The 26,486-nt window shown below is 50.7% G+C and overlaps 3 protein-coding genes and 1 non-coding gene across 6 annotated transcripts; 3 read left to right on the top strand and 1 right to left on the bottom strand.

Annotated features, from left to right (window-relative positions):
- The first annotated feature begins 136 nt into the window (after positions 1 to 136).
- Positions 137 to 197, top strand: LOC141728369 (U7 small nuclear RNA). Its single transcript, XR_012579298.1, has one exon. It is a non-coding gene; the product is annotated as a U7 small nuclear RNA (small nuclear RNA).
- Positions 198 to 214: 17 nt separating this feature from the next.
- Positions 215 to 1,051, top strand: C2H12orf57 (chromosome 2 C12orf57 homolog). Its single transcript, XM_074534869.1, has 3 exons — positions 215 to 374; positions 481 to 657; positions 738 to 1,051. The coding sequence occupies exons 1-3, from the start codon at positions 317 to 319 to the stop codon at positions 884 to 886; spliced, it is 384 nt and encodes a 127-aa protein (XP_074390970.1). The 5' UTR covers positions 215 to 316; the 3' UTR covers positions 887 to 1,051.
- A 151-nt stretch (positions 1,052 to 1,202) lies between these two features.
- On the top strand, positions 1,203 to 15,767 carry PTPN6 (protein tyrosine phosphatase non-receptor type 6). 3 transcript variants are annotated; one of them, XM_074534865.1, is made up of 16 exons: positions 1,203 to 2,096; positions 2,292 to 7,057; positions 7,317 to 7,439; positions 7,748 to 7,942; positions 9,981 to 10,200; positions 10,954 to 11,070; positions 11,240 to 11,356; positions 11,758 to 11,854; positions 12,254 to 12,333; positions 12,439 to 12,588; positions 12,696 to 12,827; positions 13,089 to 13,243; positions 13,532 to 13,599; positions 13,966 to 14,117; positions 14,830 to 14,927; positions 15,035 to 15,767. In XM_074534865.1, exons 2-16 carry the CDS (start codon positions 7,050 to 7,052, stop codon positions 15,141 to 15,143), a joined length of 1,821 nt encoding a protein of 606 aa, XP_074390966.1. In that variant the 5' UTR covers positions 1,203 to 2,096; positions 2,292 to 7,049; the 3' UTR covers positions 15,144 to 15,767. The 3 variants fall into 3 exon arrangements, with proteins under 3 accessions (XP_074390966.1, XP_005486097.1, XP_074390965.1); XM_005486040.4 differs by having other exon boundaries at positions 1,203 to 7,057; XM_074534864.1 differs by having other exon boundaries at positions 1,203 to 2,393.
- Positions 14,292 to 26,429, bottom strand: PHB2 (prohibitin 2). Its single transcript, XM_074534866.1, has 8 exons — positions 26,184 to 26,429; positions 26,019 to 26,103; positions 25,865 to 25,944; positions 25,287 to 25,471; positions 23,064 to 23,193; positions 22,490 to 22,593; positions 22,005 to 22,082; positions 14,292 to 21,459 (listed from the first exon to the last, which is right to left on the bottom strand). The coding sequence occupies exons 1-8, from the start codon at positions 26,308 to 26,310 to the stop codon at positions 21,379 to 21,381; spliced, it is 870 nt and encodes a 289-aa protein (XP_074390967.1). The 5' UTR covers positions 26,311 to 26,429; the 3' UTR covers positions 14,292 to 21,378.
- Positions 26,430 to 26,486: the final 57 nt, after the last annotated feature.

A 26,486-nucleotide genomic window follows, 5' to 3' on the forward strand; every position in this document is an offset into this window, starting at 1 on the left:
TCGGCTTTGAGCGGGGCAGGCGGGCGGCATCGAGTCGGGGACCCGCAGGGGAAACGTCCCAGGAGAAGAGCGGCCCTCGCCCTCACCTCGGGGTGGGTCGGCCCGGAGGGGCTCCTCGCCCGTGCGCCGTTTCCGGTAGTGATTTCAGCTCTTTTAGAATTTGTCCAGCAGGTTTCCCGCGCCCGCGGGAAGCCGCTCCCACAGGCGGTGCAATGGCAGATCGGGGCGGGGAGGCGCAGGCGCGCTCCGGCGGGGCCGGGTTGGAGCCGGTGCCGATCGGTGTGGCGCCGCTACCGCGGCCGCCCCGCCGCGCCCCATGGCGGCCTCCGCGCAGCCCCCGGTGCCGCCGGCGCTGAGCGCGGAGCAGGCGAAGGGTGAGTGCGGACGGTGCCGTGTCCCGGGCGGGCCGGCGGCTGAGGGCCCGTGCCGCGCCGCTGCGTGCGGGAGGCCGGCGGACGGCTGAGTGCCCGTGTCCCGCAGCCGTGCTGGCGGAGGTGATCAAGGCGTTCGGGGCGCCCGAGAACGCGCAGCGCATGGAGGAGGCTCGGGACAACGCCTGCAACGACATGGGCAAGATGCTGCAGTTCCTGCTGCCCGTGGCCACCCAGATCCAGCAGGACGTGATCAAGGCCTACGGGTTCAGCAGCGACGGCGAAGGTGGGTTGTTCCCCCGCCGGGCGGGATGCTCCGGGCCCGCCCGGGCAGCGGGGCGTCCCGCCCACCCCCTTCCCTTGCAGGCGTCCTGAAATTCGCCCGGCTGATCAAGTCCTACGAGTCGCAGGACCCGGAGATCGCTAGCATGTCCGGCAAGCTCAAGGCCATGTTCCTGCCGCCCATGACGCTGCCGCCGCACGGGGCCGGCACCGGCGGAGTTGCTGCCTCCTGAGCCCGCGGAGCCCTCCCGGTGCTCCGGCTGGTGCCCTGCTTCCAAGGTGCACGTCCTGTCAGCCCTGGGAATGGGGCATTGAACAAGCGAGACGCGGTCCTGGAAGGAATGGGATGCTCCGTGTCTGCTCGCGTGTCTGCTCGCGAATAAAGCGTGTGTTGAAAATGCCCGTGTTTCATGAATGGCCGTGAGCTCAGCAGTGCTGCTCCCTGGTGCAGAGGCAGGTAGAGCAGCGCTCTCTGCATGACACTTGTGACGCTCTTTTGGGAGGCCCAGTAGGCACCATGTTCTGCAAAAAGGTTTGTGCAGAGCCTCGGTGTGAAGCCCTAGGATCTGGTATCAGAGAGCCAGGTGTTAAGCACTTTACAAGGGCAAGCATTTTCAGACGTGCTGTTTGAAGCATAATGTGTCCCTCAACACGATTAGTGCTGTTCAGCAAGTGTTGTAAATGCCATTGAGGTCCCTGTCGCAGGAGGGTCAGTGCTAATTTACTCCTGCTCTCTTGTTTTGTGGCTGAATGTGCAATCCAGCACATTATCCTTAGTGAAAAAGGCAGCGGAGAGATGCAGCAGGGAGCGGCCGAGCGTGGGAGGGCTGGGCTTGCCCCGTTTGGCTGCAGCCTGGATTACAACAATATAAACAACATAAAATTTTTATCTCACCTTTTTTTTTTTTTGGACTGCAGAGGGATCAGCCTAGTGGTGCAGCCTTGCTCCTTTGCAATGTTTTCTTTGCAGTGTCATTAAGAGGGACATCAGGTATGTCTGCTTGTAGCCTCCTGCCCTCTGTCCCTCTTGTCCTTGGAAGAATTGAGGTCCTTGGCGACAGGAACAGGGGAAAAGGGCTGAGAGTGAAGGAGCCAGGCGTGGGAGAACAGGGAGCTGTGAGCCAGGTGTGGGAGCTGCTTCGGGCGTTCTGTGCTCCCAGTTACAAAGCGGGCAGGAATGCAGCCAGCGAGGGCGTGAGCTCAGTGGATGGGAGGCAGGAAGAGCAGTCGGTCCCTTCCGTCTCCATCTACCTCTCCGAGCCTGGCCTTGGCCTTCCCCCACCCCTTTGATTATTCATTAACTGCAGTCCAGGAAGTGCATTGCAAATGGTGAAAATTAAGCCCGCGGCTTGAGGCCTGAGGTTTGCCTGACCTGGAGCTACCTCCTTATTCCGCCTGGGAGCAGGCGGAGTTCGGGGCTTCGCCTGTGCGCATCGGGCTCAGGTGAGTCACGGGAGGTGCTGCACCCGCAGGCACGGCCAGCTGCTGCTCCAGCGCCCCGGCACTCACCGCCATGAGCATCCCGCCCCGCCGCCAGGGTGCCACGCCACCCCTCCTCTGTCCAGGTCTTTGATCTCCCTCCCAAATCCGTTTCAACGTCCTTTCTTGCTAATTCCAATATTGCTTTATTTTCTTTAGTAGGACCCCCCTGGTTGAGGGCTGTGGTACTTCCTCCACCAGCTCCTGTCAGTCCTCCATTAGTGGGGATCTGAGAGACAAGACCCTGATGCCATCCCGTGGGTGAGTGCTGTGAATGCTAGTTAGGGCAAGAAAACAAGAGTTGTTGGTGAGAAAAATAAAAATAGCAGCAGTAGGAATTAGGCACAGAAGGGAAAAACGCCCAGTTTCTAATAGGAGCTGCCTATTAGAGGTAGCCAGAGGATTGGAGCTCGCTGTGCTTTACATCATTACTGTTGCTTCTTCTCACTTTGATAAGGAGCAAGCAGGGTTTGTGATGCCCAGTCTGCTGCAGTTCCTCTGCCATCCTGCAGCTGCAGCATCTCTGAATGGTTTTGCAGAGAGAGATGTCAGCTACCTGGCCTTTTAAATGCTGGTTATTCCTTCATTTGCTGCAGTCTTTCCTAGCCCTTTATGGAACAAAAAGTGGGACCTTCAATCCTCACAGTCAGTCTAAACAGGTATCCTGCTCTGGAAGGGTGTCAGGAAATGGGATTCACACTGGCATTACTCTCTGGTAAGAATTTGGTCAACCACAGTGGTCCAGCCCTGTGCTGGAGCCCCAAGGCCTGATGGAGAGCATGTGGCTTTGGCAGGTCACAGGAGGATGGTCCATCAGCCCACCCCCAGGCAGCCTTTGCTCTGCACTAATGACTGAACTACAGCAGACTTCTGTACAGAACAGCTAAACCTCCTGTCTGAAATCATCTCTGTGCTGAGATTTACAAGAAGAAGATTGACAAATGCAATACTCATTCTCAAAAAGGGCTCCAAATTAGCTCCCCCTCAAATGTGAGAGAAGCATGGAACAATAAAGTCATTATCTGAACAGGAGGGTGCACAGTATAATGGGGAGAGCAATGAATGTGATACTAAAGGAAGTGCCAGCATCTGCTTTTGTAAAGGCAAATATGGTCCTGTAAAACTGGAGGGTTTTGAGGGACTTAGGAAACATATGGATAAGGCAGGTCTGGCCAGTACAGTTTGCTTGGATTTAAAGAATTTGGCAAAGACTCTCTCATCAAAGTCTTTAAATAAAGGCTGAAATCACGGGATAAAAAAAGAAGATAAAGATTTTCTTGAGTAAAGAAATACTAGAGAATAGTAAATGGAAGCTGGGAATTAACATCCCATTTTTACAGCAAAGGGAAGTCATCACTGGTCAGATCACAGGGGCCTTATCTGAAATACAGGCTGTACCTGGGAATACTGGTGAGGTGAGAAAATTGGATGATGGTAGAAAGTTATTCAGGATAATAGGGTGGGAGTTGACTTGTGACTAATTTCGGAAAGACCTAATGGCAGTGAATGAGTGGGCAGTAGAACAACAGATGAAAAGGCTTATGTAAAACAGTGTTCATACAGAAAAATAATACAAAAATTGCATATAAAACAATGATTGTGAACTAATAGTAACCTCTCTTTGATTATAGAAGTCCATGCAGTTGTTAGCTTCATGCTTGGTTGTAGTGAACATCAGAAATCACCACTGTCCATGACTCACCAGCATTGTGAACACCACATTTCTGTGCCCACCTTCACTCTTATCTCCAGATCAAAATGCCAGAATTGGAAATATCTCTGAGAGAGACAGCAAAGGTGGTCAGAGGTGTAGAATAGTTCTGTACAAAAAGAACCCCTTAGTAGGGCTGGAGTCTTCAGCCTGAGAGGATGGATATGGATGTTTCAGGTCTGTTACCACAAATAGCTTGGAGCACAGGGAGAGAAACGGGAACCACAGACTGATTTTCCTTTCTTTGCAACAACCAGGTGCTAAAAAAGAGGCAGGGAGCAGGTTATAAATGAGTCAAAGGAGGGGGTGTTTCTGTAACTGAGCAATGGAGCTCTTTGCCAAAGGGTGCAAAATTTGTTATGCATTTGACAGCTGACTACAAGTAGCTGCTAACAGAGGCTTAGGAAATACAAAGGCAAAAGAAACTCTGTACACAATCTTTCTCTCTGCTCTTCCTTTGACAACAATTTTGACCTCTGCCTTGCCTAGTGCCACCCCTGCTGCCCCAGAACTGGCTCAGGTGGCTCAGGGCCCCATTTGGCCGAGTCCTGACGCCTGCCAGGGTGGAGGCTCCTCCGCTGCACTGGAGACCTGTGGCAAGTGCTGAACCCCCTTGGGGGGGAGCACGTGTGCAGTTTTTCCTGATACCTAATCAGAATTTCCCTTGCTGCAAGTCATGCCTGTTGCCTCTTGTCTTTTGGTTGTGTCCCACAAAAAAGAACCTGACTTATCAGCTCTAAACCCCCATGGCCCCTTTTAGGTTCTCTCAGACAAGTGTTAAATCCCTCTTTAAGCATCTTTTCTTCAAGTTGAATAAACCCAGCTTGCTCTCTGCTGTGTTCCAGGCTCTTCACTGCATCAGTGGCATTATGCTGGATCCTTTCCAGTTTCTTTTTTTCTTGCAGCAATCCAGATGTGTGGTTTTTAATTAGCTATTTCATTTATCTTCTGCTGTAAATTTGTTACTGCGCTAGCTGTGGCCTGCTTCCACAAGGGATTTACAAGATGAGGTTCTAACACCTGTGTTGTACTGAAAGCCAAACAGTATAAGAGTAGTCTCTTTGCTGAAATCTCTTGACCTCTTAATTATATTAAAAAAGTGTTTTAGTGGCTCAATTATAGTCTTACTATATTTAGTGGCTCAGCTGTTCCGTGCTGCAGCCATTTGGGAGAGCAGCCTCAAAGATACTGACTGATGGCTTCTCTGTGGTGACATTTCCCTCCCTTACTGGTAGTTTTTAATTGGATGGCCCAGATCAAAGACACCAGGGCAGCTGCATGCATCCACTCCTTTCCTAAAATGAAAGCATGCAGAAACATAAACTCATCCTGTAAATTATGTGATATGGGGGTTTTGTCCACAAAAATACTGTCAAGAGATTACACTGCACCCTGTGGCTTGTCCTTCTGGAGGATGCTGAGTTACACGGGATAAATGCTCTCTCACCCTTTCTTATTCTGGTCTGGGCTCTTTGCTGCCTTGTTCTTTCCCTGTTCCCCTGTGTCCAGCTAATGTTCAGTTCCTCAGACAGATTTTCTCCTTCAGTGTAGGGTGCAGGGATGCCCAAGTTTTGTTTTTTCTCTGCCTTGGCTTCATATTTACTCAGCATACTCTAATATGCTTTTGATATCAGGAATTATTTTTTGGGACTTCTTTCTGGAAGTTCCTGCCTTTTCTCCCTTGGCAATAAACAACACTTGTTTCCTGTTCCCGCTAGACTGATTTAGGTGCCGTCTTTCTGGTGCAACTTCTACAACTTTGTGCAGAAGTTGTTCCCTTGAGTTGCTCCCGTGCATTTAAAATCTCCTTGGTTTTTAATATCAGTTCCAAGTCAGTACCTCTGGCTGCCTGCAGCTCACCACACCCCAGCTCACCATGTGCATGAAACCAGAAGCATTTCTAAGGAATCTGCTGGAGGTGCCTGGGTTGCCTTTCTAGCAATGAAGTTTAGCTTCCCACTCGTCTCTCCTGTACTTCCCTTTGTTGCTGGTTTCTGTCTTGGCCACGAGTTTTTGTCTAAGTCTTAGCTAGCAGCCTGTTCATCTTTTTGCAGGATTTCCCAGTCTGGTGGTATGTGGGGAAGTCTGCAGCTGCTGCTGCTGCTTGAAATGAGCAAGGCTCTTGCTGTTGCTGCTGCCCACACCGCACAGGGTAGCTGAGATGGCCCCAGGGAAAAGCCAGGCTCCTTTGCCAGCTGGATTGCACTCTTAGGCCACGGCTTAGCTCCCATTCTTTCACCAGACCTGCAGACTTGAAGCCAGTGCTGTGGGCAGGGCAGTCATGGGCCACAGCTGGAAGCAGCCAGGTGACTGGAATGGTTTTCCTTCTTATACCTGGTTGTCCAGGTTGTCAGCTTTGGCCTCAGGGTGGGGTGCCGGGATTTTGAAGGTCCTTGGCTCAGCTTCCTCAGTGCTGTGTGGGCTCCCTGTAGCTGTTTGTCCTGGTCTCTGCCTCATTCCTCAGCAGCTTCACCACCCTCTCCCAACCTCCCCATCCCTTCTGAGCTACCACTGCCCATGTCAGTCCCATCCCGTGGCAGGCTGGTTTCAGGCAGGCACTGGTGTGCTCAGAGCACTAGCCTGGACCTTGAAGTCTGCAGCTCTGGGTTCACACGGATTCCCCCCTGTGCCTGTACAGAGCATGTAGGACATTTGGGACCATTTGTGTTTCTCGTTGGACTTTTGGAGGAAAAGGGGAACAGAGGACGAGCAGAACTGAGTTTTGTGAACATGGCCAGAACCCAAAATGAATGCGAAGAGTCAGCCCTTGGGTGCTGAAGACAGGGACCCAAAAATAATAGGGGCTATGGGGAGGAAAGACACAAAAGGAGAAGCAGAAGTGTATGCAAAGCAGCTCGGGGCTGCGGAGTGGATGGCTCAGAGCGCTTCCTGTTCCCGGAGCTGTGTGTGTGCCCCGCTGTGTTCGGGCTCGCGCCTGCCCCTGCCCAGCAGCGCTGCACAGCGGGCCAGGGAGCAAGGCACCTGTGCAGGGAGAGGTGCATGGAGAGGGCCTGAATGGACTGACAGTCAGCTCCTGGAGAGATACATGGCCAGCTCCCAAGAGGCGCAGGAACAGCGTGGCGTTGGGTGCCCCTGCACAGACCTCCGACTTCCCTTTCCCTTCCAGCGCAAACTGATTTTTCCTCTGTGTTTTTTGGGTTGCTTTGGTGGCAGCCACTTGGCCACCTCGGCTTTCTCCCTCCACAATGGTGAGGTAAGAGGGTCTGAGAGGTCTGTGTGTGTGAGGAATGGGACCAGGGAAGTAGGATGGATGAGGGCAGGGATGGCCCTGGAAGCCGTATCTCTCATGGGAACCATCCATAGGCTGGGGGAGGCATCAGGCAGGAAGGGATGCTGCTGCTGCTGGCTTTCACCTAGGGATGCTGGCCGGGGACCATTCTGCACCCTGCAGATCTCCACAATAGTGCCTGGCTTTTTTATTCACTTGGTCTTGCTGTTATTTTCTCTGCTAGGTGGTTTCACCGTGACCTGAGTGGGCTGGAAGCTGAAGCCTTACTGAAGGGACGAGGTGTCCATGGGAGCTTCCTGGCCAGACCCAGTCGGAGGAATCAGGGGGATTTTTCCCTTTCAGTCCGGTCAGTAACTTGGACCCCAGCTTCTGTCTTTGCAGTGTTACATACACAGATTGCCTAGATCCTCACATGTCCTCTGGCATCTTCTTCATCCTGCCTCTGTCCCTCTGAGTTCTTCTCAAGCTGTAAAATGACCTCAGCTTCCCAGTGTCTTCTAGAGCCTCCCTCAAGTCATCCAAGGAGCTTCTCTTTCCAGTCATCTTCATTCACAGAGATGGTTTGCTCTGGTTCCACGGTGGGAGGTAGTGCAGGACACCTTCCTGCCCCTTTCCCAACCACCTAATTGGACTGCCTTGTGCTTTATTCCACAGGGTTGGTGATCAGGTAACCCACATCCGCATCCAGAATACTGGGGATTTCTATGACCTGTATGGAGGGGAGAAGTTTGCCACCTTGTCAGAATTGGTGGAGTACTACACACAGCAACAGGGCTCGCTGCAGGACAAAGATGGAACCATCATCGACTTGAGATACCCGCTCAACTGTTCTGACCCCACGACAGAGAGGTACAGGGACAGCACGGAGCTGCTGTGCCTGTGATTAAATGTTTCGTGGCCTCTTTCTGTCCTGCCGGCATCCTCAGAGCAAATCCTGCCAAAAATGCCTCCTGCCTTTCTTAACCTCCTCTGTGTCCATGGGGGCAGCATTCCTAGGAATAGCTGTGTGTACCTTGATCCATCACAGCAGACCTAGCAGGGATCTATTTTTACTTCTGGTTTCCGGTTGCCTTTGCTATTTATACACTGTTTTTGAAAGAAAAGGTTGCGGTGTCCGCTGTGGGTCTGCAGTGGGTCTGTGGAGGGACGTGTTGTGTGGAAGCCCTCAGTTGTGCCCCAAACCTCCCTGGTTATTCTAGGCCTGGGTGACTCACGTAGCTGCGAGCAGGACCATGTTCCCCTGCTATTCCTGGCCTGCTTAGTCTCCTTCCTGTCCCCGCTTTGCATGTGTCTCTGACACCAAGTTCCTAAATCAAATCAGGTGGCTTTGCCCTTGCGCTTTGCTTTCAGGCCCTTTGGTGCAGCTCAGGGGAGCTGTCATGCCCTGCTCGGGGGTGACAAGTCCTTCTTGCACAGGTCCTCCTTGGGCCCCTGGAGGCAGTGAGCAGGGAGGCTGAAACATCGGGGTACACCCCAGCTTGCTCGGGGTCAGGCTGCAGAGGGGCAGGTCTGCTGCTGGCTGCCCTCTCCAGTCAAGGCCATTGCTTCGTGGCCCTGCAGTTTCCTCCCTTCCTCCTGCGGTTGGAAACTTACCCCCTCCCCCCTCGGGCTCTTACGAAAGCTCCTCTCACTCTCTCCCCAAGTGATTTTCCGTCACGTGGCTTTGAAGAGCTGGGGGAGGGAGGAGTGGGACCCATTAACCCCCTCCTCCCTGTGGGGAGGGGAGGCTGGCAGACCTCTTTGATGGGCAGGAGGCGCCAACCGATGCCAAGGTGGCACCTGAGCACATGGTGGCTGAACAGTTCTCTGAGAGGAGGTTCAGAAATTAATGACAGCTGTGCACTGTCACCAGCTGCTTCTTGCAGTGCATGAGGTGAGGGTCAGCAAAAAGTTACTTGCTGAGCCCAGTAATAACTGTGTGAACCTCCTGCTGTACGTGGAGCAACCCCTTGCTCTGACGAGAGGCAGGGGAGAATGAATAAATGCCCCAGCTGCCTCTGTGACTGGGCTGTGGCCTCCTGAACTCCATCTCAGTTCATGGGAACAAAGAGCCCCCTAACAATGTGAAGTTCACCAGGCCAGGCCTTCCCTGTTAGCTGCTCCATGGAAGTAAATCCATTCCCACATCCCCATGGCGAGGCAGGGAACACCTTGGTCAAATGGGGATGCTCCTGACCTTGTGCTAGGAGGAGAAGGAGCTGCTGAGTGTTTGTATTGAGGACAGGAACGTGCACATGGATCAGCTCCTGGTGCTCACTCCCATGGCCAGGGTGATTGCTGCAGCGTGATGTGCTCAGAGAATGGGAATTATCCTTTGAGTGAAGAGGTGACTGAGTTTCAGAAAGAGGAGTTGCTGGAATGGTTCTTTAATGGATCTGATCTCAGCACAACCATCTGGGTGCTGCTGAATCTGATGGGAGACTCTCAGTGGGGGCTTATTTTTGTTTCCCTGGTGTTTGAGTTTCCAGAGCCCCTTGCGGCAGTAAGGCAAGAGTCCCAATAATACTGTGAGGTGCTGAAAGACACAAACTGCCCTCTCCCAACTGGTGTTCCAGGCAGAAAGTATTACTTACCTGTGCTTTTGTGTGTGTTACACAACGGGTCACACTTGGTGCTTTCCCACTGTGTCCTCCAGCACCAGCCTTCTGCTCCCTAGGTCCCTTCTGTCTCCACCTCATCCGTTGCACTTTCCTCCTCTGCCCGGCTCTCCACGTTCTGTCTCATTTGCTTTTCCCGAGATCCTGCTCCTCCTTCCTTCCTCTCTGTCTCCCCCTTCCTTTTTAACTCCCTCACCCTTCCCCAGTGCTGCTGTTTTTCACTCATCAGCTCAAGGACATCCATTTCCCACATCCCACCTCTTTTTTAACCCTCTCTTGTTTTTCCTTAGGTGGTACCATGGGCATCTGTCAGGCCCTGCAGCCGAGTCCCTGCTCCAGGCCAAAGCTACCCCTTGGACCTTCTTGGTGCGGGAGAGCCTCAGCAAACCTGGAGACTTTGTCTTGTCTGTGCTCACTGACCAGCCTAAGCCTGGCTCTGATGCGGCAGTGGGGGCAGCCGGTGCCTCTGGGGCGCGGCTCAAAGTCACACACATCAAGATCATGTGTGAGGTGAGCAGCGGGAGGGCAGGAGGAGAGGCAGTGGTCTGATGGGTGATACCAAAATGGCTGTGACAATTTCTCCTGTTTCTTTCACTCGGGATGATGAGATTCCATGGAGAGAAGGCAACTGGCCTTCAGTGGGATTGTCAGGCAATACACCTTCTCTGGGCTTTGATCCACTGAGAGCACAGTGCCATGAACTCCATGTGCTCAGGACAAACTCTCTGAACTCCCTGCCAGAGGAAGTGCTTTCCTAGGTGATGCAGGGTGGTGCCTATGGATCTGCACCCCAGGATTGCCTTTTTCCTTCCTTTCACCAGCTTTATTCATGGGACAGGTGGAGAGAGTGGGAGTTTGCAGCCTGGAGAAAGCTCTGGGGAGGTCTTACAGCACCTTCCATAACCCAAAGGAGGCTCATGGGAAAGCTGGAGAGGGATGTTTTACAAGGGCATGGAGTGATAGAGCAAGGGGGAATGCCTTCAAAGTGAAATAGGGCAGGTTTAGATGGAATAAGAGGAAAAAAATACTGTGAGGTTGGTGAAGCACTGGCTCAGGTTTCCCAGAGAAACTGTGGATGCCCCATTCTTGGAAGTGTTTGAGGTGAGGCTGTAGGGGGCGCTGGGCAACCCAAGCTAGTGGAAGGTGTCCCTGCCCATGGCAGGGGGTTTGGAATTAGCAGCCCTTTATGATGCCTTCCAACCCAAACTATTCCAGGATTCTGAGTGTTATGAGTGAGACATTACACATTTTTCCTCTGTTTAGAATGGACGCTACACAATTGGAGGGGCTGAGATGTTTGACAGTCTGACAGATCTGGTGGAGCACTTCAAGAAGATTGGAATTGAGGAGATATCTGGTTCCTTTGTGTACCTGAAGCAGGTAAGTCCAGTTTCCAGTTTTTTAGACGCTCTTTGGGGGGGGACTGATTTGTTGTTTTTTTCTGCTTTATGTCCATTTCCTTCTTTTTTCCATGGTGCACAGAGGACACTTTGCTCTCCAGCAGCCTCTCTCTCTCTCTCTCTCACCTGTTGTGTTTCCCCATCCCCAGCCCTACTATGCTACGAGGGTGAATGCTGCTGACATTGAGAACAGAGTGCACGAACTGAACAAGAAGACAAGTCTGTCTGAGGAGACGTCCAAGGCTGGATTCTGGGAGGAATTTGATGTAAGGAACTGTTGGGGGACATTATTTGGCTTTTTGGGAATTCTGCATGCACCACCTCATTCTCCATCCTCGATTTCTTCCTGTACACAAATTTCTTGTGTCTTGTCAATTTATTTCTGAAAGAAGTGTCTGTTTGGAACCAGTTCCCCTGGGGAATGAGCCTCATCTTTAAGTGAACCCAGTGATGTAGAAATGAGCTTTTTTATGGTTGGGAGAGTGAGTCACCACGACAGTAAGGGCACAAGCCTTAGACTTCTCAAGTCTAGGTTTGGTTTTCACTTCTCTGCTCCCCAACAGCGTGCCCATGTGTCATCAGAGCCACCACCACTGTGCCTCCTAGTGCCCACCTCCCCTGTCATACATTGTGACCTTGCCATGACTGTTCTTTCTTCTGCTCTCAGAGCCTGCAAAAACAGGAAGCCAAGCACCTGTTTGACCGTCATGAGGGCCAGAGACCCGAAAATAAGAGCAAGAACCGATACAAGAACATATTGCCCTGTGAGTCTTGCTTCTCCACTATAAAAAAAAATAAATGGACAGACAGGCAATGAAGAGCTGTCCAAGCCTCTGTCCTCCCTCCAAGCCATCCCTGTCCTCCAGAGCAGGTTACAAGGTGTATGGCACTGAGGATTTAAGAGCTGATGAGGAAGGTCACAGCCTTTTCCTGTCCTTGAAGGAAGGAGGGAGGGTTGCATCAGACTCATTAGCTTCTGTGGTCCATCACAGAGGCAGAGAGATGGGAGGATGGAGTGAGATTGGTCTGAACCCAGAGGGAGAGCTGAGGCTATGGGGCATCCCTGGGAATCATGACTGAGGTGGCACAGGGCAGTGAGGGAGCTCTGTGTGGCTGTGCATGGAGTATCTCACTGCACTGTTCATTCTTTCACTGCACCCCAGTTGATCACTCCAGAGTCATCCTCCAGGGAAGGGACCCAAATATACCCGGATCTGACTACATCAATGCCAACTACGTCAAGGTGAGATTCTTGAAAGACGGCTGCGTGCCTGTCCAGAACAGTGCCAAAGCAGGGCAAGGTCTGCTGCTCCTGCAGCCCTCCTGACCCTCCCCTGTCTGCACTCAGAACACCCTGATCAGCCCAGATGAGTGCACCAAGACCTACATCGCCAGCCAGGGCTGCCTGGACGCCACAGTCAATGACTTGTGGCAAATGGTGTGGCAGGAGAACACACGCATTATCGTGATGACAACACGGGAGGTGGAAAAAGGCCGGGTAAGTACCAGTCTGGAAGTGTCTCTCCTCCCTGTCAACCATTGCTCTGCTTTTTCTGTCTCTCCTGCCTTCTGCCCACCCTCACCCTGCCCTCTCTGCCCACACAGAACAAATGTGTGCCTTACTGGCCAGAGCTGGGCAGCACCAAGGAGTATGGTCCCTACCTTGTGCAGAACGCTGGGGAGCACGACGCGCTGGAGTACAAACTGCGGCACCTCTGCGTGTGCCCGAAGGATAACGTGAGTGTGTCTGACCAGGGGCCATCCAAGACACCAAACACCTAAACCTAGGAACTCCTGGGTACTGTGATGATGCTGCTGTTCCAGCATTCTTGGGGGTGGTGTTCCCACCTGGTTTGGGCTGGAATCACACTGGTGGATTCACCAAGAAGTGGGCAGGAGACAGATTCTCTCTGGCTCCAGACTCACCTCTCCCTGGGACAGAGGCCTGGGGCAGGACTGGGTTGCAGTTTTACCAGTAGGGTGCTTTGCTCTTCTCAGGGCAAGGCTGTGCGTGAGATCTGGCAATACCAGTATCTGAGCTGGCCTGACCATGGCGTACCCAGCGAGCCGGGAGGAGTCCTCAGCTTCCTCGACCAGATAAACCAGAAGCAAGAGAGCATCCCCAACGCAGGGCCTATTCTGGTACACTGCAGGTTGGTACAGAGGCTGGAGTTTGAAGCATCCTCTATCCCTTATCTGGGGTGAGATACAGAAAATCTGTCCTGCTGCACCCCAGGATTTGTGAGTGAAGCATATGCCAGTCCCAGTATTTGCTTTTTTCTTCTTCAGTGCCCCCACACCAAACTCTCTACCTGTTGAACCCGTGACTCTTTTGTGGCATTGCTGAAAGCTGCTACAAGAGGCACATCCTTCCCCAGAAGCAGCTGCATTTTGTTTCAGGAGCTGTCTTGCTCTGACCTCTGCTTGTCCTCTCCTTGTAGCGCTGGGATTGGCCGCACTGGGACCATCATCGTCATTGATATGATAGTGGAAACAATCTCCACCAAGGGTAAGAGGACTCAAAATGAACTGGGCTACCCAGTAGGGCTTTGCCTTTGAGTTCAGCTGCAGAGGGATGAAAACTATCAGCTGTCAGAGGGAGAAGATCCTGCCACAGCTTTAAGAAAGTTGTTCTGCTGGATCTCTGTACATATCCACTTCTTACAGCTTTAGCCTTCCCTGAGCTTTGGCTTTTCCTCCAAGGCCAGACATCAAATATACTGAGCGGGGGGAGAGATAGGAGCTTCATACAGGAATAAAGAGTATGGAAGGAGTGGAAACTTCTTGTCTGTCCTCTGCTGTGGCTGCTTTTGGTAGAGAGCTGGGGGAGGGGGCAGTGAATATGTCCGCAAGCTTTTCTGGTGCTCCTTGCTAGGGCTGGACTGTGACATTGACATCCAGAAGACCATCCAGATGGTGAGGGCCCAGCGATCTGGGATGGTGCAGACAGAGGCCCAGTACAAGTTCATCTACATGGCCATCTGCCAGTTCATAGAGGCAACCAAGAAAAAGCTGGAAATTATCCAGGTGAGAGCAAAGGGGCTCTGCTGCCCTGTCAGCCTAAGCCCTGCATGCTGCTGGCTCTGAGCTCAAGTGTTCTGTTTCAGAAGCTTTGAGCTAACACAGAGACTTACGCAGACTACAATGGTACAGTAAGAGCTGTGTCCCTGTTCCTCTCTTCTAAGACTTTTAAATTCAAGGGACAAGTTCATTAGCAGTTCAAGTACCAATCCCTTCTGAACTGCTGGACAGCAGTTAAATTTTAATGCAGTTACTTTAACTATGTTCTGAATAATATCACCAAGTGCTGTTTTGTTACAAACTTTGTTAGGACAAGCAAAGACTTTCCTTGCCTCTTCTTTCCTCTTTGTCTTTCACATCCTAGTTTTGCAGCTGCAAAATCTTTTCCTGCTATTTGATAAGTGGTGTCTTTTCTCTTTCCTTGTAGCTTCTGACACCCTGCTGTAGCTCCTGCTGTTTTAATATTCTTTAGCAGAAATTTGGGACTTTTAGGCGTTCTAGTGCCTCCAGAGATTTGCTGCCCCACTGTTGCCTCCTGTACAAGGCTGCATTTGCATCTGCTGCTCACCTCTGGCAGTGGCAGTGTGCTGAGCCCAGGCACTTCAGCAATCCACCAGCTTCCACTGAGATCCTGGCACAAAGTGGGCTTTAACAGCCTGAACTCTTCCATGGTGCCTCCAGATCACCCTCTTCTAAGCCTCTTTTTCCTCTCCTGCAGTCTCAGAAAGGCAAGCCAAACGAGTGTGAGTATGGGAACATCGCCTACCCCCCTGCAGTGAGGAATGCACATCCCAAGGTTTCCCGAAAACCTTCCAAGTAAGAGCTCACCCACAGCAGAGACCCAGCTCTGCCTGCCCCTGGCAAGTCTGCCTGCTGGCTTGGCTGGCTTTTTCCTCTTCCTTACTTTTTCCCTGGTCTTACAGGCAGAAAGAGGAGTCAACAGTGTATGAGAACTTGGGGAAAAAGGAGGAGAAGGTGCGGAAACAACGCTCCTCAGAGAAGAAGCTGAAAGGCTCACTAAAGAAAAAATAATCATTATGTTGCAGGTAGCCCCATGGGGGTTTGAACCTGGGCTGCAGGACAGGAGCTCACATCCCAGCTGGCCTGTCTTGCATTCCTTGCTCTTGGACTGGAACAAAGCCTTCCCCTTCTTTCCTGTGCCAGCTTTCAGTGCCGTGACCCATGGAGACAGTATCTCAGCTGACCAACTCCATGGGCCCTTGCCTGTGCAGGCCAGCACAGCACTGCCCCCTCATCATCCATTAGCAGGAAAAGGTCACACCCCTCCTTCCCTTGCTCCCTGAGCACCAGGCCCAAACCCACCTCTGCTGTGTCAGCTTCAGAGGAATTCTCAGCCAAGAGCTAAGGAAGGTCACTCCAGGAGCTACATCTCTGCCCAGTGCTGTGAGTTAGTTTATCCTGTTTGTGTTCCCTGAAGCCTCAGCTTTTCAAGTATGAAGGTTTGGGCCTGTTTCAGCTCAGCTCCTCTGCAATTCAACAGGAGACTTCCTCCTTCCTTAATACCAACCTTCTGCCCCTCTTATCCTTTTGCTATCCCATCCTTCCCCAGGATGCTGTAAATATACCAGAATTTGATGTGATGGCCATGTTTTCTGTTTTGTTTGTAAATAAACTTGTGTGTGTTTGGCTACCAGGTCCCAAAAGGTGTTCTTCTTGGAGTGTTAGCTGTACTTCTGATTTTACCTGCAGACCTGAAAAGACTCACAAGGATGGCTCCAGCTTAGTTTTTCTGATTTCATGTTGCCTTCAGGCTTCTGAACAGAAGCTGTGACCAATTATGGTGGCCTCTTGCTGTGAGGCTCAAGTGTTGGTGGTCAGCAGGGAACCCTGAGCACGGAAAGTCAGGTGTGACAAACTCTGACACAGCTTTTATATCTAAATTTTACTTGTGGGTTTTCAAAATGTGAACAGACAAAGCCACAGTTGCTCTGACCTCGTGCTGGTAACACTGCCACTTCCAGCAGCAGCCTGGTTCAAAGGCTTCAAGGGCCCCCTTCCCACCAGGATTTATACACAATGCATTGGGAGGAAGGACACTGCTTGCTGTCATTTGATATGGCAAGAAAGTTGGTTGGAAGCATTTGGAAGGCAGAAAAGACCTTGTGAGCAGAGCCTCTTTCTGTGTGCCAGCCTTCAGCTTCCCTTAGCCTGTGAGCCCATAGGCCTGTGTGTGCATTTCCCAGCTGGCTCTGCCATTCCATTGCCACTAGAGGAAGAAACAGGAAAGGGGCAGTGGGGGAAATAAGGGGCAGAAGTAAAAATGGGTGGAGGGACACGCTGTGTTTCACAATGCCAGATACCCTCTTTTAAGTAATGGGGAGGGGCTAAAGTCCTGGCCTAAGGAAACATCTACCTTTGCCTGAGACCCCTGGGTAGCTTCAAAGGACAGGACTCACTGTCTTCCTTCTTAAACAGCTGCCACAGCCTAAAGCAAGGCATACCAAGGGTTAGCTTAAACTCTACCTGAAGTATGAAAATAAAGACATCGTGTGGAACAAGCTCAGGTTACTGAGAACCTTCTTTGTGTTCAAATCCTGAGCTTGATGTGCCCATAATGTCCAGTCTACAAAAATTTTAGACTGAACAAGGACTTTCCTGACTGCACATCAAGAAATACAGCACTGTCATAAGCAGTTTACTCTCCTTTACATAGGATCTGTTACACACAAATACTTTGGGGCAACTATTTGAGAATGACTTTTCAAAGCTGGTTCAAAGAATTTGACCTTCTGTGACGTTGCAAGTCCAAATATATAGGTATTAGTTATGGCTTGGATTGCCAGTAAGCTTCAAACTAGGAATCCATAGATTTTATCAGTTCCTTTAAAGATCTCGTGCTCTGCTTCACCATGGTAAGAAGTCCCTAAAGGCCTCTTTTCTTCCCTGGAGAGCTCAAGTTGGAGTTCTTTGTAAAAAGAGAGGCTTGGTTGTAAACAGACATGGTCTCTGGGGTGGCTGTCTTGACCATCATGATCATGAAACAGCTGAGTTGAAAATCCTAGAGATAGGAGAAAAACCATAAGTAAAGCTACTGCCCTGGACCTGGGGAGAGCAGACTTTAGGCTGCAGGGAAGCAGTTGGTACGGTCCCCATGGAATCTGCTTTAGAGGACAGTGGGGTACATAAAAGCTGCTCACTTTTTACAGGGCCCCTTTCCAGGAGCACAGCAACAGGCAGTTACAATGTGTCAGAAGTCCAGCCAGGGAGGCTGAGGGCTGGCTTCGCTGAGCAAGGGGCTCCTTCTGCAACTCAGCAGAAAGTGCATGGACTTTGGAAAGGACAGATTATGCAGGGGGACAGACATGGTCCTTGCCACTCTAGGGAAAAAAGGCCCAAGCTCGAGTTGAAGCTGGCTGGTACTATGATGAGTAAAAATAGGCATTTTAAAGTATGTTAAGAGCAGAAGGAAGAGTAAAGGTTTGTCACTTGATGAGGTGGGTCACCTCATCCCCAAATAGTGACGAAGCAGACATTTAATGCTGTTTTTGCTTCTTCCTCTGACACTGGTGATGAGGGGGTGTCTGGAGCCCTGAGCTGGATGGCCATGGCTGGGGGAAGGATGAACTCCCAGCTGACTTGGAACTTGTATGGGATTTGCTGCTGCAACTGAATGCACCCAAGTCTATGGGGCCCAGTGGGATTCCTCCCAGGGTACTGAAGAGGTGGTCATGTAACTGTGAGATCTCTCTCAGTTATTAATCAGCAGCCTTGGAAATCTGTGTAAGTTGACATGGAGGCTGGCAAATGTTGTCCCAGTTTTCAAGAAGGGGAAAAAAGAAGATCTTGGTAATTACAAGTCAATCAGTTTCACTTTGGTGCCTGGTAAAACTGTGGAGAAAATTAGTCTGGAAGCTATCAAGAAAAAGACTTGAAAGGCAATGCAGTCATTGATCAGGACACAGGGAATGGCTCAAGCTGCACAGGGGGAAGTCCAGGTTGGGTGTCAAAAAAAGGGTAATTTACAGGGTGGCCAAGCTCCCCAGGGGAGCAGCCATAACCTTGAGTCTGTCTCTGTTCAAGTTGCGTTTAGTCAATGCTCTCACCTAAAGTTTAACTTCTAGGTTGCCCCAGACTTGATCTTTTTGAGACCCTTCCAACTGAGGACATTTATGAATCTATGCTGCTTTGATAACCTCAAAGCCCTAAATCTTAGTACAGGGCAGCCCAGAAACAGCAAGAAGCTCCCCCTAAAGGACACAAGATCTTGCTGTTGAAACGCAAGCAAAGGAGTTTAGTCAGTTGAGGAAGACTTCTCCTCCTCTTTTCAGCCAGTTCTTGAAGGGAAAGTCCTGCCTTACAAATGTAATGACCTTTCACAACAAGGCTACCCACCTAGCAGTCAAAAGGAAGGCAGATGTGGGGTGTTTTTTTTTGTTTTGGCAAAGCTTTAGATAGTGTCACCATATCCCTCTGGACAGCATTCAGCACACAGCCACATTTTCATCCATGCAAAACTGAACAAGAGCAAATGCCAGATTCTGCACCCAGAATGCTGCAGTCCTGGATGTGAACACAGACTGAAGGATGAGACTGGGGTGCAGCCCTGCAGAAAAGACTCTGGGCATTCTGAGTGATGGCAGGCCCTGCAGGTGCGTTATACTGGGCTGTGCTAGCACAGAACAGTTAGCTAGCCAAAGAAGTGAGGTCCCACTGCACTCAGCTCCAGCCTCACCATCACTGGGTGCAGCTTCAAGCTCCACAATGCAAGGAGGATATAAAAATAATTATAATGTGTCCAAAGGAGAGCAACAAAGACAGCAAGGAAATGTGTCACTTACAAGGAGCAGCTGAGGATACAAAGTTAATTCAGCTTGGAGAAGACCAAGGGCTGACCTAACGCCTCATCAGGGGCAGCAGAAGGGGGGTACTGATCTCTTTTCTTTGGTGTCCAGCAACAGGACACAGGGAATGGCTCAAGCTGCACAGGGGGAAGTCCAGGTTGGGTGTCAAAAAAAGGGTAATTTACAGGGTGGCCAAGCTCCCCAGGGGAGCAGCCATAACCTTGAGTCTGTCTCTGTTCAAGTTGCGTTTAGTCAATGCTCTCACCTAAAGTTTAACTTCTAGGTTGCCCCAGACTTGATCTTTGTGAGACCCTTCCAACTGAGGACATTTATGAATCTATGCTGCTTTGATAACCTCAAAGCCCTAAATCTTAGTACAGGGCAGCCCAGAAACAGCAAGAAGCTCCCCCTAAAGGACACAAGATCTTGCTGTTGAAACGCAAGCAAAGGAGTTTAGTCAGCTGAGGAAGACTTCTCCTCCTCTTTTCAGCCAGGAAAACAGAGAGGGGAAAAAGCCCAAGGTGTAACAATGGAGGGCAGGACACAGCATAGAGATGCTGCTGTGACCTGGAAAAGCAGGAAAACCTATCCTCATCTGCAGCCCTTCCTCACAGGCAGCTAAGGAACCAGCCTGGTCACCCACACAGCTCGATGAGCATCCAAACATCTCTCCTCTCCCCCCACACTTTGATGATCTGCCAGTGACCCTGAGTGAATTTCTTTCTTTAGTTCCTTTCCCTTCCTCATCCTCATTCCAATTTCAACCAAATAAAATCTCTGTTCCACCTCTCACTACATAAAATAACCACTTTTTTCCCCATGCACTAAGCAGATTTAGACACAATAAAAATTTGGTTGTTTTTTTTTTTCTTTAATTTTTACAAATATCTGAAAGCATCACTGAGCAGACAGTGACACAAGTAAGATATTCCAGCAGTGACAGGCACCCAATGAATGGCATTGTCCTGAATTCAGTCCCAGGTTCTCTTGGGATCAAGAGTGAGAGAGAATCAAAATTTACTAGAAAAAAAAGCCTGGTGCTGATGGCAGAAGAACTCCCTCACTTGGCCAAAAAATAATTTGATATCCTACAGAAATCTAAATATTAATGAAGATTAGAGGCAAATATCCACGTGGTTTAATACCAGTAAGCCCCTTTGCCCCCTCTCCAAATTTAACTGGTGGGATGAGGAAGGAATTGCAGCTGCCTAGAGGCAGAGACCGTTCCTGTAACTGAATCACCACAGATGGAGCAGAGGCATGGGGACAAAATCTGGCTACTGGATTAAAAACTTCATAGTGAGGACAAACAATACTAGTGGAGGGAGTTCAAAGATCCTCACTCTTATCTTCTGCTGGTCAGCAACGCTGGTTCTAGGAATCTTCAGCTTCTTTCATTTCTTGCCTTTGGGTAGGAGACTGTCACTGAAAGGGAGACAGAAGAGAGTCATCAGTACAAGTCACCAGAAAGGACAAGCAAAGCTGTACCAGCCCTCAATATGGATTCTGAGGTATGGGTCACACCCAAAGGATCTGAACTTCCAAGTCCTTCCTATTAGGCAGGTGTTTTTTTTTTTTTTCCAAAGCCCCTTAAATCTTCTGGAACAAATGTAACAGAATCTGGGCAGAAGTGAGGAAAAAAGGATGTTATAATCAAAGATCCCAGAGAAAAGAAACCAACTCTGGTTTCCCTTCTCAGTTCTGAGAAATCTAAGCTTTCACCTGCATCCTGTTAGCTCAGCTGGCACTGCCTTTTTCAGTAAACACCAAATTCCCTGACAGCTCTGAAAGCAGGAGATGGAGTGGTCTCACATGAACTAGAAAGCTTTTGGACAATAACAAAAGCATCTTCCCCAGAGATCATCAGCCCAAACCACCACAAATTCCCAAGATCATCTGCCTGCCTCCTTCTAGCCCTGTCTGCCATAACCACAGGATGCCCTGTACATGTGGTAGCTCAGAGAAGGCTCCACAGTTACTGCTGCCTTTCCCATGCAAGGCTCCCTACGAGGCACACATGGAGCTCCAATTACTGCACACTCCATGTACGTGTTTGTGTGGTTCTCTTTAAGAGAAAGCTTCAAGTTTCATATCACAAATGGGAATTGAGGTGGGGACTGGAATAAACTTGCTGGGGCCAAAATGGCCCAGGCAAGAAACATGCCAGGCACCAGGAAACAGCAACAGCCTGGTTCCAGTACTAACAAAAGGATCAAAACGTGCAGTGCCTTACCTTCCTCTGTGTCAGCAGATGCAGTAAGGGGTGCAGGGTGGGAAAGAAAAAAAACCAAGAGTAAATTGATGAGATTAAACAAAAAACCCCATTTCCACAGTAGGAGAGGCTGCTCCCTACTTGGCTATATCCTCTGACATTGGGGTCCTCTCAGAAAAAGATCCTGAGAGAGCTCCAGAAAGGGGAGCAGCTTCCCAGGCAGGGTGCAGACAAACCCAGGCACCCAGCCCCTTTACCTGGTGAAGGCCTCATCCTGCAGGTTCAGTACCAAGTTATCTGCTGTGAGATACACACGGTTTTGTGAGGCAGCAATCTGAAAAAGAAATACATTACAGACATGGCATCCAGGACTAAAAATGCACATGGAGGAACAGCACTAGGAACCCTTCTCCCCCTTCAGATACAGCACTCTTGTTAATTACTTAAGATCTCATTTAAATCAATGCAATTCCCCAAAACAACTCCCTCCTTCCTGAGTTCCCATCCCAGAGCCATCAGACTTTCTAAAAGAAGTGTTCATTCTGTCTTTCTGTCACAAAGACCTTTGATCCCACATTTATCTGTCCCCCTTTCTCAGCTGCAGCTAACCAGAAGCTTTAGGTGGCTGCAGCAGAGGGTGGGTGATGGAATCTGATGTGGATCTGACCATGTCACATGAAGGGCATGAACTCTGAGCTTCACATCTAATTGCAGATCCTTGCTAAGTCTTAAGCTCTAATTGAGCAGAGAAGGGCTGGGCAGGAACAAAGATCAGGACAGGGCAGATCACATTCGCCTTAAATTCATCATGTGGCTACTGGGCTGGGGGGACACGAGGACTGCAAAAGGACAAAGGGAATTCTGTGCCCAAATGCTCACCGTTTTTGAGATGTTTTGAGCAGCTCGGATCTTGCGTAGCTTGATGTAGCCTGGATTCCTGCTGAGAGCTTCCCCAAGGTACAAGGGAACCAAAGTTAAGGAAAATCCCACAAACAGAAGCCGCTTACCCTCAAGGATTTCTTCCTAAGCCATATTCAAGAACATCTCAGTGGGCAAAAAGCAATCTCTGTCCCAGTAACATGAGCCTTTGGGTAGGCATATTTTCACCTGCCCAGATATGGACATTATGGATTATGGTCACACACAGCAAATGAAAGTTAAACTTTACAACAAGGAGTGCAGGTCCATGGCCTGTAACCTCAGACAAACCTCGCTCCAGCCGACTGCAGGAAGGGAAAAAAGAACAGTGACCTACTTGAGCTATCATCAGATTCCACTCTCCTAAGCATGAGCTCAGTGTGACAGATCCTCAGCACTGCCAAGCTCACAAGCCACATCCCACAAAATCTCCTGAAGCAGGATATCATCTTGGCAGCTGTCGCTTCTCCTTCAGCCTGAACTATCTTCTGCTTCTGCTCCTGCTTGGCCTTCTCCACCAGAAACTGGGCACGCTGTGCCTCCTGCTGGGCTGCAGGGAGAAGGGACACGGGCATTGGAAACACATTGTCTCTTCCATCAGAACATGACAGCTGAGACCAGGGGCTCTGCTTCCCAAAGAACCAGTAACATTCTGGGACCACATCCAAGTACAAAACATACCTGAGAGCACTTTACCTTCTCTTGAGTAAAACCCACAGCACCCAGAGCCTCCACATGTACCCCCCACAGTGAGTGACAGTCCCAGTCTGAAGAGGAACCTTAGTTTTGGGAACTCAGTCCCTCCTGTGGTCTATCCCATTAGCTATGGCTTTCTGGTAACACTTGCAAAATAAACCTGTTCAGCTCTGTTACTAAGGAGGCTTAGAGATTTGTAACTCTGTGCCTGAACTTATACAGTGACACAGCAGTGACACACTAGCCCAAATTCCACCTCCTTGTTTAACAGCTCAGTGAAAAGGCAAAGGCAATCCACCCTTGTCAGGCACCAGTGGAACTCACCCACTTGCTTAGCCTCCACAGCAGCTGTGTATTCACGGCTGAAACTGAGCTCTGTGATAGCCACATCATCCAGGATGAGGCTGAAATCCTTGGCTCTCTCTGTCAGCTCTCTCCTAATGAGCAGAGACACCTGAAACACACACACAGCAACAAGAGTAGTCCCAAGCACAGGGTGCTCTCACTTTCTGAGCACTCCAAAAGCAAAGCACAGCTGCTCCTCACAGCATTGGGAGAGACATTCCCCAACCCCAGCTCCAAACCATGGACATCAACACCACCTCTGAGTAACATATCCACAGCCACAAAAACCATTTTCAAAACTCTACTACAGCTCATTTATAGTTACTACTAAACTGCTCTATGCAAGTAACACTGTGAAAGTAAAAAACCTTGAAAGCATCTTTTACTTTCACATCCTGCTACATCCAGTTCCATAGTTCCCACAGTTTTGGCAATAAACATTTCTTTATCCACCCTGGTTTTGCCACTGTTTGCAGGCTGTGCTTTCATAACTGTACTCCAACACAAAAAAAGAAATGACCATATAATTTTTTTAACCTGTATCGCATCTCTTAATACAGTAGCTACTTGTCTCGTGTAGCTACTCCGCTTTTTGTGGCTGCTTTGGCTGGGTTTTGCTGTTAGATACTTTGACTTATTCTACGCTTACTTCCCAGCACCTTTTTCAGGCAGCCTGACAAGTCCTGTACCAAATATTGACTTAAACAGAAACTATTGCTACAGTATCACATGCTTGGCCAGCAGACTATTTGCTTTTACTTTTACTGCAGCAGTTTCTGAGCAGAACTCTAAAGAGTGGCAGAAACCTTTCCTGAGGGAGCTGTGAGTGCACAATTACATGAAATCACTGATTTTTTTTTTTCTATCAATCCCTTCAATACCACATAACTTTATAATAAAAAGCACAGGATGGATACACAACAAAAAGACAAATGTAATTCAGTTTGCTCCAAAATTTCAGAGATCAAAGAATGATTCTCATCTGAGATCACAGATGCTTAACAGCTTTTGCTTCCAGCACAGCCGAAACCCTTGCAGATATTCCTTGCTGTCCCATCCTCTCCATGCATTCTCTTTCTACATGAAGACCAACAAATCCCTGCAGTGCACTCCATGTGGATGAGCACAAAAAGCCAAAGCCCCTCACCAGGGGAATGCAGATAATTTCTTACAACAAAACCTAAGGACACTCAGTTCTGCTCTTTGGTTCTTTTGACATGGATGAGCGATTGGTCTCTGATAGCTGAGAGATGCTTTGTATTTCATCTAACAACTTTTCCTCTTCAGCACTGTCCTGGTCCTGCAGGACCTCCTCTAACACCTTTTACAACAAGGCCAGCAGCCCCTCTCTGCACTAGCTCTAAAGGGATGAAAGCTCTCAGAATCCCTGGCAAACTATTACAGCACAAACTTTCACAACAGGCATTTTAAAGCTAGATGTTTCTAATATTTTGCAACACTCCCCCAGAGAACAGTCCAAGCCTTTTCTAATCAGTGCCTGCAGGGAGGGTGCCAAGACAACTGAGCCAGGCTTTTCTCAGTGATGTCAAACAATAAAAGAAGCAATGGGCAGAAACCAGGACACAAGAAGCTCCACCTGAATATGAGAAATAACTTCTTTACTGTGCAGGTGACAGAGCACTGTAACAGGCTGCCCAAGGAGCTTGTGGAGTCTCCCTCACTACAGACATTCCAGGACCATCTGGATGCAATCGTGTGCCATGTGCTCTGAGATGACCTTGCTTGAGCAGGGAGGCTGGACCAGATGACCCACTGTGGTTCCCTTCCAACCTGACCCTTTCTGTGATTGTGAACAGAAGTTATCTGTGACCTTCTGAAGCATCCATCACTGACAGGTTAACTGTTTGTTAACTGCTCATTCCCATTGTTTTTCAGATCTTTCGAAACTGCTTAATTTGCTCTGACAGTCATTCCAAGATCTGTATTTTAAAAGGCTGGTCCACTGACACCTGTGGACAATTAAGCAAACCGGCTCCTTCTCCCCTGATGTTACATTCTGGTGTACTCTGTGCATCAACACACCCAGTTTCCCCCTGGGAAGCTGTCAACACAGTATTTATACCTGCACTGGAATCAAACTGTGCATGGGACACTCTTCCCATGAGGATGCACTCCCCAGCTGAGCACAGCCACCCTTCCCTCCCCTGCAGGCTCCCCCCGAGGCTGCCGGGCCGGGCTCACCTGGGCCCTCTGCGTGATGAGCTGCGAGGCGTTGAACTTGGCCACGACGCTCTTGAGCACCTCGTTGACGATGGAGGGCAGCACTCGCTCCTCGTAGTCCAGCCCCAGGCGCTGGTACATGCTGGGCAGCTCGGCCGCGTTGGGCCGCGTCAGCACCCGCAGGGAGATGTTCACCATCTGCAGGTCTGCGGGCACAGCCGGGTCAGGGCTGGGGCACAGCGAGAGCCCCCGCAGCCCTCAGCCAGGATGGGACAAGGAGCAGCGGCACCCACGGGGAGAGGGGCGTTCTGGTTGGAATTAGGAGGAAATCCTTTACGGAGAGGGTGGTGAGGCACTGGCGCAGGTTGTGCAGGGAAGCTGTGGATGGCCCAGCCCTGGAGCTGCTCATGACCAGGTCGGACGGGGCTTTGAGCAACCTGGTCTGGTGCAAGGAGTCACTATCCGCGGCACGAGATTGTGACTAGACGATTTTTAAGATCTATTCCAAGCCCTCAGCATTCCATAATTGTGTGAGGAGCGCCAGCACTATGGTGGAATTCCAGTCCCGTGCCTCCCCCCTCGCGGCCCCTGTGTCTCACCTTTGGAACCGGTGGGGGAGGAGATTTTCCGCGGCCGCGCTCGGATGTCGTAGATGATGGGATACTGGAACCAGGGGATCCTGCGGGAGCGGAGCCGCGTTAGGGGCGAGGGCCCCACCGGGCCCGGGAGGGCGCCGGGGGGGCCGGGCCCTACCTGAAGTGCAGCCCCTCGGCCAGGATGGTGTCCTGCTGCACGCCGCCGATGCGGTTGAAGAAGATGGCGCGCTGGCCGCCCTCCACTGCGGGGAGAGAGCAGAGGCTTGGTCAGCACGGTTGGCGGGCATGAAGGATCCGAGGGGTTAGGGGGAGCTCCACTCACCAATGAAGACGGACTCTCGCACGCCATAGGCCAGGGCACCGGCGCCCAGCAGCAGCTTAAGCGCGGTGCCGACGCCGCGGGGCCCGGTCGGCAGCCGCCCCGCCAGGTCCTTCAGGTTCTGCGCCATGGCCGCCCCGCCGCCGCCCCCGCCGGGAAGGACACCGGAAGGAGCGACCGCCCTGCCGCTCCGGCGGGAAACCGCGGCGCCAGGAGCGCCCCCGCTGCCCCTTCCCGCCCCCAGCACTCGCCTTCCGGCGCGGCGGCCGAGGCGCTCCGGAAGCGGGTCCGGCCGGAGCCAGATAG

This window comes from Zonotrichia albicollis, chromosome 2 (genome assembly GCF_047830755.1).
Source record: "Zonotrichia albicollis isolate bZonAlb1 chromosome 2, bZonAlb1.hap1, whole genome shotgun sequence".
NCBI lineage: Eukaryota > Metazoa > Chordata > Aves > Passeriformes > Passerellidae > Zonotrichia > Zonotrichia albicollis.

Excerpts from the sequence above, each read along its gene's own strand:
- PTPN6 (XM_074534864.1), top strand. Across the intron at positions 7,440-7,747 it reads GATTTTTCCCTTTCAGTCCG|GGTTGGTGATCAGGTAACCC; the intron begins GTCAGTAACTTG and ends TTTATTCCACAG. Across the intron at positions 14,118-14,829 it reads AAAAGCTGGAAATTATCCAG|TCTCAGAAAGGCAAGCCAAA; the intron begins GTGAGAGCAAAG and ends CCTCTCCTGCAG.
- PHB2 (XM_074534866.1), bottom strand. The coding sequence starts at position 26,310 with ATGGCGCAGAACCTGAAGGACCTGGCGGGGCGGCTGCCGACCGGGCCC. Across the intron at positions 22,083-22,489 it reads AAGCGACAGCTGCCAAGATG|CTTGGGGAAGCTCTCAGCAG; the intron begins ATATCCTGCTTC and ends GTTCCCTTGTAC. Across the intron at positions 21,460-22,004 it reads CTCAAAACATCTCAAAAACG|ATTGCTGCCTCACAAAACCG; the intron begins GTGAGCATTTGG and ends TTTCTTTTTCAG.
- C2H12orf57 (XM_074534869.1), top strand. The coding sequence starts at position 317 with ATGGCGGCCTCCGCGCAGCCCCCGGTGCCGCCGGCGCTGAGCGCGGAG. Across the intron at positions 375-480 it reads GAGCGCGGAGCAGGCGAAGG|CCGTGCTGGCGGAGGTGATC; the intron begins GTGAGTGCGGAC and ends CGTGTCCCGCAG. Across the intron at positions 658-737 it reads GTTCAGCAGCGACGGCGAAG|GCGTCCTGAAATTCGCCCGG; the intron begins GTGGGTTGTTCC and ends CTTCCCTTGCAG.